Raw genomic sequence first — 10,454 nt, 5'->3', positions numbered from 1 at the left:
AGCTCCCTGTAGATACTGAATGAAGCCCATGGTAGAGGAGTCTGAGTCTGTCTTAGGGTTTCTATTGCTGTGATGAAACACCATGACCAAAACAAGTTGAGGAGGAAAGGGTTTATTTGGTTTATTCTTCCATAGCACTGCTCATCATCAAAGGAAGTCAGGACAAATAGCAGGAACTCGAGGCAGAAGCTGATACAGACGCCATGGAGGGGTGCTGCTTATTGGCTTGCTCTCATGGTTTGCTCCGTCTGCTTTCTTATAGAACCCAGGACCACCTGCCCAGAGGTGGTGTCTTAGGGTTTATATTGCTATGAAGAGACACCATGACCACAGCAACACTTATAAAGGAAAACATTTAATTGGGTCTGGTTAGAGCTCAGAGGTTCAGTACATTATGGTCATGGAAGGAAGCATGGTGGCATGCAGGCAGACTTGGTGCTGGAGAGGTACCCGAGAGTTCTACATCTGAACCAGCAGGCAGGAGGTGTGAACTGTGAGCCACTGAGCCTGGCTTGAGCATCCAAGACCTCAAAGCCCACCCCCACAATGACACACTTCCTCCAACAAGGCCACACCACTCCAACAAGGCCACACCTCCTAATAGTGCCAAATATTAAAACACACAAGTTTGTGGAGGCCATACCTATTCAAACCACCACAGGTGGCATCACCCACAATGGGCCAGGGCCCTCCCACATCAACCACTAATTAAGAAAATACCCTGCAGGCCTGCCTAAAGCCCGATTTTAGAGGCATTTTCTCAATGGAAGCTTCTTCATTTCCAGTGACTCCAGCTTGTGTCAAGTTGACAGAAAACTGACCAGCACAGAGTCCATCATCATTCTCAGGACCTGCACCCATTGTCCTGGGCTGGGTACATTAACACTGCCTCCTTCTCTGTAGGCCTGCCTTCTCCCTCTGCCCTTCTCCCCCGAGTTCCTCCCGTCTTCTGTTCCTTGTCACATGTGTTCTGTCACCCTCTCTTATTCCTCTCTCTTTTCCTGTTAGGCCCTTTCTCCCCTTCCTGCTCTCCTTTCTACTTCCATATTCTACAAACATATAATGTATTGAAATATATGATAACGGACATGTAAATTTCCATCTAGATTCTGTGTAGGAGAGATACCACACGATATTTGTAGTTCTGAGTCTGGCTTAGTTCAACAAGCCAGGGTAGAAGAGGGGCCTGTCTCTCACTCATGAGCCTAGGACCAGCAGGAGGGTGTACTTGCCAGGCGACAGAGTGACAGGCTTGTCTTGCTTTCCAGGGGGTGAGTTCACACGCCAAGCTGAGGTGACCTTTGTGGGGCACCCAGGCAAGCTGGTTCTGAAGCAGCAGTTCAGTGGTATTGACGAACATGGACACCTGACCATCAACACGGAGCTGGATGGCCGAGTGCCACAGATCCCCCACGGATCCTCGGTGCACATTGAGCCCTACACAGAGCTGTATCACTACTCCAGCTCAGGTGAGTCCCAGACTGTGAACTCCGGGAACTGACAGTCTGCATGTGCCCACTCACTCTGATGGAGCAGTCTCCCTGGGATCTGCAAAGGGCTGGAACATGCAAGACTATTCTTTATTTTAATACCTTTCCCCCTAAGTACAGACAGAAGACATACTTGAAGAGAATTTACTGCAAAACAAGAAAATAAGGTGTGTTGGAACACATCAGTCATCCCTACCCTTGGGAAGCTGACTTTAGAAGAATTGCTACACAGGCCAGCCTCAGCTACATAGCAAAAAACAAAAACGACACCCAGAAAATGGGGTGGGCCATAGCTCAGTTGGTTGAGGGCTTGCCTACGTGCATAGAATGTGTGAAGCCCTGAGTTTGATCCCTAGCACTGCATAAACCAGGTCAGGTGGCATATGCCTGTAGTCCCAGCATTTGGGAAGTAGAGTCAGGAAGATTAGAAATTCAAGGTCATCCTCAAGTGCACAGTGAGTTTAAGGCCAGCCTGGGCTACATGAGGCCTTGTCTAAAAAGAGGAAACACAACAACAAAAAAGAACTCCAAGAAATAAACCTGAATACAATTTTTAGATTTAAATATATTTTGCAACTTTTCTCCAGTGTCTATCATCTATATTAGGTCATATGCCACCCCGACAGTATTACAGAATTCAAGATTTTGTTATAATGTATCTATTTGCAGTTTTTACACTTATTATTCTTCTTTTGGCATCTGTTTGCAGTTGAAAAGAGTGGCAGGAGCTTCTCCCTGCCACTTACTCAGCTTGCCTAGTTGCTAGCATTTGCCTCCTGTATTCTAACACACACACACACACACACACACACACACACACACACACACACACACACTTCTTTCTCCCTAACTGTTCAGAAGTAATGTCCCTGTAGGTGACCCCTTAAGTGCTTCAGATATTTCTTTCCTAAGAATAATGGCATTTTCCCACATGGCCACATCGTAACTATAAAAAAGTCAGGATTATTTTTAAAGCTTTGTAGCCCTAACTTGTCTCCAACTAAAGGCCATCCTCCTGCCTCTGCCTCCCAGATGATGGGATTACAGGTATGAGCTACCATATCAGGCTTTGGGATATTTAGCATAGAAAAACCAGTATGTAATCTCTGGCATGTCGTTTTCATTTGTACCACATCAATCAATTGTACGGCATTGCTATATCTTTACCTTTTCATTAACACCAAATCATGCAGATTCACGAGTTCGTTAAGTGGCTTTGAAAGGCCTATTCAAGGAGTCTGTCCCCATCCTACTGGGTGGTCCTCCTGTTCTCAGAAGTGTAAATTACACTAGTTCCCCCACCCCATGCTGAGTTGAAATGACCTCTTGCATGGGAATCTTGGCCACATTTCCATTTGTTGTTTGTTTGTTTATGTTGCTGGGGACTAAACTGAGAGCCTCAGGCAAAGCTGCAATGCTGAGCTACATCCCGAGCTCTTGGCCACATTTCTGACCCTTGCAATACTGGGAATGGAGCTCTGGGCCTTGTGCAGACTGGACAAATGTCCTACCACTAAGTCCCACCCTCAGCCCCTCTTTTTGATTTTAATAAAGTTTTAGGGTTTTTTTGTTGTTGTTGATTTGTTTGTTTTTTGGTTGTGAGCCTAGCCTTCAACGGCTAAGCCATCTCTCCAGCCTGGTTTGTTTATTTTTTAATGTTTATAAGTTGCCTAGAATTATTGAATTCATTCTGTAGCTCAAGCAAGCCTTGAACTTGCAATCCCCCTGCCTCAGCTTCCCAAGTAGCTTGGATGACAGGCATGCATTATCAGGCCTGCCTTTCTGACCCTTTTCTGAGACTCAGTTCTTAGAAACAGATGCTGAGTCAAATGATATGAACTTTTAAAAATGCTGTTGTTAAAGTACCATCCAGGAAGGTGGTACCCATGGCCAGGGCTGGGAGCCTGTGGAAGGAAGGAGAAACAGGGCCAAGGGCCTCAGACTGCCTGCAGCCAGATGGCTTGCTGGCAGCCAGCATATGGGAGCTGGATGGGAGACAGCGCACACTGATCCTTTATTTATCCTCTGGCTTTCGTGGTTCTCATATGGAGCAGGCTGCAGCAGAACTCAGAAATAAAAAGGGTCCTTTATGCTTTAAAAAAACAAAAAGGGAAGTGGAGGGCTTTGTTGCCTGGGCTAATACCCACCCTTTTCTGGGTAGGGAGACTGTCTCCCCTGTCCTTGGCTGAGACTGCTCTTGGTAATTTTTCCAAAGTTGGCTGCTACAAAACATTCCATATTGCATCTTTTAATACCACAGAACTATTTAATCCACGGTGATTGGGCGTAACCACTATTTATTGATTCCTAAGTGAGAAATTCTATGGAAACCAGCTCTGAAGTAGTAAATGCTTGATTCCGTGTAATTCACAAATGTGATCTTAGATTCTCACCCTAGCTCCTTCTGAAAGAGAAGTTGAGGCAAAAGCCGCTGGTACTCGGTGGGTGGTTACATCAGCTGGGAGGAGTGAGTCCACGTGTGCCTTCTTCTGAGCGGCACTCTTTTTGCCAGACCTCATCTCAAGTTCTTGGGGTCTTGGGAGCTTATAGTAAGCTTTAATACAAGTCAGCAAGTACTAACGTGAGGGCCACCACTATGCTACAGGAGAGGAGAAAGCCGCAGGAATCCAAGCACAACAAATTGTCTTATTTAAGTTGCTGCAGCAGACTTGTCGTTGATTTCATTGTGGGCAGGGACTTCTACTGAGGCCCTCAAAGCCTTTGGGGAAGCTCCTCAAATCTGTCTTCCTCCCACACCTCAGTGATCACTTCCTCCTCCACCCGGGAGTACACGGTGACTGAGCCTAATCAAGACGGCTCACACACCCATGTTTACCAGTGGCGTCAGACCATCACCTTCCAGGAGTGTGTCCATGATGATTCCAGGCCAGCCCTGCCCAGCACCCAGCAGCTCTCCGTGGACAGTGTGTTTGTCCTGTACAACCAGGAGGAAAGGATCTTGCGCTATGCCCTCAGCAACTCCATCGGGCCTGTGAGGGGTAAGATGGCTGGGGCTCACGCCGGCATCCCCTGTGTCCCTCACGCCGGCATCCCCTGTGTCCCTCCTACACATGACTCTGCACTCATACTTGTCAAAATCTCCGCTTCTTGAATTTGGGATTTTGGTCTCTTACTCTCAGTCTATAGAAGAAAATGATGGTCAGCTATCCTGTGAAAGCATGTGGTTCTTGGCAAACAGACCTGCCTTTGTTCTTTCAACTAAAGGCCTATTCATAGGGGTGTCCGGGCTATTTATTCATGAGCTTTCAGGGCAGAAGCTACCCTGATGAGTTCCCTCACAGAGCCAACCAGCCAAAGGCTACTTCAGACTCTAGTGAACAGGTTTTAAAAAACTCATTTTTACTTTTTAAAGGACCACATTAAAAACTGTTCATATTATGGGATATGAACTAAATAACTCCAACAGGTGTATCCAGTATGCAGTGATTGGGCAATGGGCATGTCCATCCCAATGCATGTGTCCTTTCTCAGTGTTGAGAACATTCAGAATCATTACAAGCTATTTTGGCATGTGTGATTAACTGTTTAGTTACCCCACTGTGCTACAAAACATTAGACATTATTCCTTCCATCCAACTGTACCCTTCCTACCATCCTCTCGCCTTCTCCCCAGCCCCTCCATCCTTCCCCACCTCAGGCCGCCATTATTATTGTCGCTTCTGTGAAATCAACATTTTTAGCTGTCACGTATAACACTGGGCAGTATTTGTCTTTCTGGGTCTGACTTATTTTACTCAGCATACTGATTTCCAGGTTCTCCCATGTAGTCCCATTCAAAGGATGCCATTTCTTTTCGTGGATAAACAGAAGTCTACAGTGTACATGTATTAGATACTTTTTTGTTTCTGTGGTAAAATACCAGGACCAGAATCAACTTATAAAAGAAAGAGTTAATTTTTACCTTAGGGTTCCAGAAGAGTAGTCCATGATGTTCAGGGAGGCAGAGCATCAGATGGCTGGAGCGTGAAGCTGAGAGCTTACCTCTTCAGCCACAAACTTGAAGCAGGAAGAGTGAACTGGAAGTTGGCTGGGGCTGTGAACTCTCAAATTCCCCACCCTCCACATCATGTAACTTAGTTCTTCCAGCAAGGCTCCACCTCCCAAAGGTCCCACAACCTCCCCAAACATCACCACCAACTGGTAACCAAGTGTTCACATACCTGAGTCTATGGGGGCCTTTTCTCATTTAAATATGTATATGGTTTTTGTTGTTGTTTTCTGGTCTTAGCCAGCCACAGACACTTCATTCTGCCAGAGTCTCACAAAGGAGTGTGGCTTGTTGTCAGTAGAACTATTTATAGAAACGGGGGGGGGGGGGGGGGGGGTCAGAGAGGTAGAGCTTGGCGGTCCCACCATAGTGCAACACTCAAGGCTCTAGTCCCCATTGTTCTGCTCTCTTGGGGCAGGGGCTTACTTCCTGTGGCAGGAGGGCTGCTGGAAGGTTCTTGAACACTGTCTCTACCTTCACAGATGGCTCCCCTGATGCACTTCAGAATCCATGCTACATCGGCACTCATGGATGCGACAGCAACGCAGCCTGTCGCCCTGGCCCTGGAACACAGTTCACCTGCGAATGCTCCATTGGCTTTCGAGGAGACGGGCAGACTTGCTATGGTATTGCTCTTTGGTCTGATGTGTGGGGTGCTGGGCCATCAGGCTGGGAGGAATCGTTCAGGTTCTGTAAGCCAGGGAGCTGAGTGTATGTCACAGGAATGTGTGTGTTGAATATGTGATATACAAACATACCAGGAAAGGCATACCATGCCTGGATTGTGTATGTTACCCACTAACAACAGGGGGTACTGCCCCTATCATCATCAGCCCTAAACATGTTTCTCAGCCACAGATCGAAATTCCTTGTTTTGTTTAATACAGGGTCTCCTTGAGAATCCCAAGATGGCCTCAAACTCAAGACCACCCAACCTCTGCCTCCCAAGTGGTGGAATTCTAGGTGTACACTGCCTGGCTGTTTTAAACTATTTTTAAGTGTGTATACAGTTCAGTGTTATTAAACACAGTCACACTGCTATGAAGTTGTCACAATCATCCTCTGCTAGGACCCTTTCCATCTTGTACGACAAGTTGTGTTTGTGTTTATGGGACCACAGCTCCCAGTACCACGTTGCATGTTCTCATCACCAGCTCTTGTCTCCCACCCTTTGATGTATGTTTCTATGAATCTATTGACTCTAGAATAACACAGCACTTATCCTTTTGTTACTGGCTTATTTTGCTCAAGATTCAAAATTGTGTATGCAAATCTCTCCTTAAGATTCATCCATGGCATGGCATGTATTACAACGCTTCTTTCTTTGAAGGTTGAGCACTGTTACATTGTAGTACGGACTGCGTGATACTTTTTTGTTTTTTGTTTTTGGCTTTTCTTTCTTTTTCTTTTTTTGAGACAGGGTTTCTCTGTGTAGCTTTGCGCCTTTTCCTGGAGCTCACTTGGTAGCCCAGGCTGGCCTCGAACTCACAGAGATCCACCTGGCTCTGCCTCCCGAGTGCTGGGATTAAAGGCGTGTGCCACCACTGCCCGGCCCTGTTTTTGGCTTTTCTATCCGTTCAGATGAAGGGAGTTCCTTTCTTCAGAAGGCTATGCTTTATGGAACCTGCTGGCAGTCTCTTGTGAGTGGACATACTGCGACTACCTTTTGGCTACTGCAGTCAAGTCAAGGGTGTGATGAACAGGGCTTCTGTTGAAAGCTCCTGATTTCAGGTTTTTTTTTTTTTTTATAACCTCCAAAGTACGTCTGGCAGATCATTCTATGCTTAAATTTTGGCAGACCCTTCATGCTGTTTTCTATAACAGCCACACCATTTTATATTTCTACCTACAGTGCATGGGAGTTTCGATTTTCTCCATATTTTTTTTTGTATAAACACACACACACACACACACACACACACACACACACACACACACACACACACACACACACACACACATGGGGAACTGCATGCATATAGAGGCCAGAGGGCATCTCAGGTGTCATTTGTTAGGAACTCTGTCTACTTTTTTTGAAACAGGGTCTCTCATTGGCCTGGAGCTCACTGATTATGCTACAAGTCCCAGGGATGCCATCTCTGTCTAGAGCTGGAATTACAAGCGCATGCCTTGATGGTCTGCTTTCTGTGTGGGTTCTGGGGACGTCACTCAGGTCCTTGTGCTGACGTGGCAAATGCTTTGCTGATGACTTTGGGTCCCCAGCTCCAATGTTTCTACAGCTCTGTCAGCACTTGATGTTTCTATTGCTTTTTCTTTAATTAACAGTCACTGAGCCTCCTTACTGTGAGCCAGTGAGTAACTCAAGTCTGTTACTGGAACATCTGGAGTGCACTGCCTTCGGCATCATTTGTTTTATTGTTTAAAATTTCACTTCAAAGACTTTCATGTAGACAGCTTGATTAATATTTGTCAGTAACTGAATTTGAATCTATTACCAAGGAACAGTGTGCCCATGGCCGAGGGCAAGAGTGTCAGACCCTTTAACCAGTGCCACTGAAGTCTGCACTGAAGCACTCACTAATGAGGAGCAGGAATGCTGGATGTAGGTTTCCCTGGTAAAGGAGGGGTGTGCTCACAATGATCCACCCAGCAAAATGGGCTGCTATCTTCATCCTTGCGCCATTAGGGAACAAGCCCTGGAAAGCCAAATGCTTGGGGTTTGGGAATCATGCAGTAGGTCTGGAATCCCTTCTTGCTAGAGGCAAGATCTGGTGTATAGATCCTGATATAGGGTGGAGCAGGGGGGCATTTGCTTTGGAATGACCCTTCCCTGCAGGATGCTTGCTCGTGGTGCCCTGAAACACTGGCAAGCAGGGTTTTGTGCTTACATATGGGTGATATGATGATCTGGGTGATACACTGATGACTTTGTGTATCTGGTACTATTCAATCTGGTACTTACCTACCTGGTTGTAGAGCATGGTAGAGGGGACACAGAACTGAGCAGCCTGTGATTGTTAGTGGCCAGTTTTTCCCTGTCGTGAATGGCTGCGTTGGCTCAGGACAGTTCCAAGCAGCACAGTGTGAGTGTGAACCCTCTCATGAAGGTGGTAGTGGGGGGTCATGTTGGGAATGAGGGATTCCTTTGGGTCTGTATATAATGTCACCAGCCACCTACATATTGATGAAACATGGTTAATTAGTTGCTTTTCTTGTTGCTGTGATGAAATACTTGATGAAGTGACGTAAGGAAGGACAGGTATATTTTGACTCATGATTTGAAGGTCCAGTCTATCATGGCAGGGAAGGTCTAGCAGCAGGAGCTTAAGGCAGCTGCTCACATTGGTGTCAACGAGCAGAGAGAGAGAGATGAAGTCTGGTTTCATCTGGCTTTCTCCTTTTTATTCAGTCCAGTGCCCCAGCCCACGGGATAGTACTGTGGATAGTTAGAATACGTCTTCCCATCTCAATTCACCCAATCTCCCTCACAGACATGCCTGGAGACTTATCTCCTGGGTGAGTCTAGGTCCAGTGGAGCTGACCGTCAATGTTAACCATCACAGGTGGAGATGTGTCTGCTGCTGCTTATTATAAATGACCTTCTCACGCTGCTCTTGGTGTGTGAGCTTGACTCAGGAGTGCTCCTTTTAAGAGACACCCCCCACTTCCACCCCATGCTTTATGCACTCTGTAGTTGTCCCCGGAAATCCTTGGCCAGCCTTGTTCAGGAAGACAATGGCCATGCATGCACTTCCTTTTGTCCTCAGTTGGTCATCATTCTGGAGTATTAGCCTGATGGAATGTGGGGATGTCCTGACTCAGGCTCCTTATTGTTCTGAGTTACCAGAACAAGCTTCAGTGTTAACTCATCTGGACATGAGGCCTTTGATAGGAAATTGCATCAAGCATCTGGCTTTGTGAGTTGTTTTAACCTGGGGAGGCTCCTGAGAGGGGAACTAGGGTGAACCTCTGTGATTCAAATCTGTGGTGTGATATGATGATCCATGACATGCAAAGCAGGGCTGGTTTGAACTACTGTCTCCTAGTGAGATTTTCGGAGAATCTCAGAGCTCAGGGTTCATAGCACAATGGCGCCCACATATCCCTCACATGGTAATCTAGAGTACCAGTGTCAGTTAACCTCTCAGTAAGTAATTTCTGAGTTTCTAGGATGCATTCTACATATCGATAACCTTAAAGGGCCTGAAGTAAATTTCAGAAACATTGAAAATGAACCAAAGCTAATCACTGTGGGGGAAAGTCAAAGGATTAATGTAGGACTTGTGAGATGACTGATACACAAGTCTGACAACCCAAGTTCAAGTCCTAGAACCAGTGTTAAGAGCTGGATGTGGTGGCATGCACCTGTGATCCCAACCCTCCTATGGCAAGATGGGAGGGAGGCCCAGATGGGAAGCTCTAGGAAGCTCTGGGGCAGGCTAGACTGGAGTATACAGCACAGCAGAAACAACCCAGAGACCCTGACTCCCCAAAGTTGTCCTCTGAACTCCACATGCATGCATTGGCACGTGTGCACCCTCGTTCACACATACATACCACACAGCAACAATAATTTTAAGAAGTAATTCTGAAGTGAGTATATGGAACAAACCTGTGATCCCGGTAGTGGATGCAAGAGGATTGTGAGTTTGAAGACACCTGGTTTCAAAACCAACAAAACCAAACAAAAAACAAAACAAAACAACAACAACAAAATAAAAATGAATAATCTATGGTTTTTCTATTGAGCTAAAAAGGGGGTTCTCCTCTTCTCAGAGAGGAAGTTGACCAGATATTGAAAAAAATCCTCTTTAAGCCGATGTTGTGGGGTGCTATGATAGACAGTTGCCTTAGTTACCAGGTTACTGTTTCCATTAAAGAAAGGGTTAAGGACTTGAACTCAGTTAACAGAAGAGATTTAAATCACACATGAGGAAAATTTTACAAACTGCAAAGACCATGGGATCTTAGTGGGGACATTGGGAGTGTCTCGT

General features: G+C 46.1%; 1 protein-coding gene across 1 annotated transcript in view; it reads left to right on the top strand.

The window, feature by feature from the left end:
• Nid1 (nidogen 1) overlaps positions 1 to 10,454 on the top strand; it is an 82,932-nt gene that overhangs the window by 39,424 nt on the left and 33,054 nt on the right. Inside the window, exons 7-9 of the mRNA XM_052728319.1 lie at positions 1,269 to 1,469; positions 4,253 to 4,489; positions 5,982 to 6,125. Coding sequence (XP_052584279.1) covers positions 1,269 to 1,469; positions 4,253 to 4,489; positions 5,982 to 6,125 — 582 coding nt within the window. The remainder of the gene's footprint in view (positions 1 to 1,268; positions 1,470 to 4,252; positions 4,490 to 5,981; positions 6,126 to 10,454) is intronic.

The sequence above is a fragment of the Peromyscus californicus genome, unplaced genomic scaffold, assembly GCF_007827085.1.
Source record: "Peromyscus californicus insignis strain IS unplaced genomic scaffold, ASM782708v3 Scaffold_8__1_contigs__length_139910024, whole genome shotgun sequence".
Lineage (NCBI taxonomy): Eukaryota > Metazoa > Chordata > Mammalia > Rodentia > Cricetidae > Peromyscus > Peromyscus californicus.
This window is presented reverse-complemented; position numbering and strand designations above follow the sequence as displayed.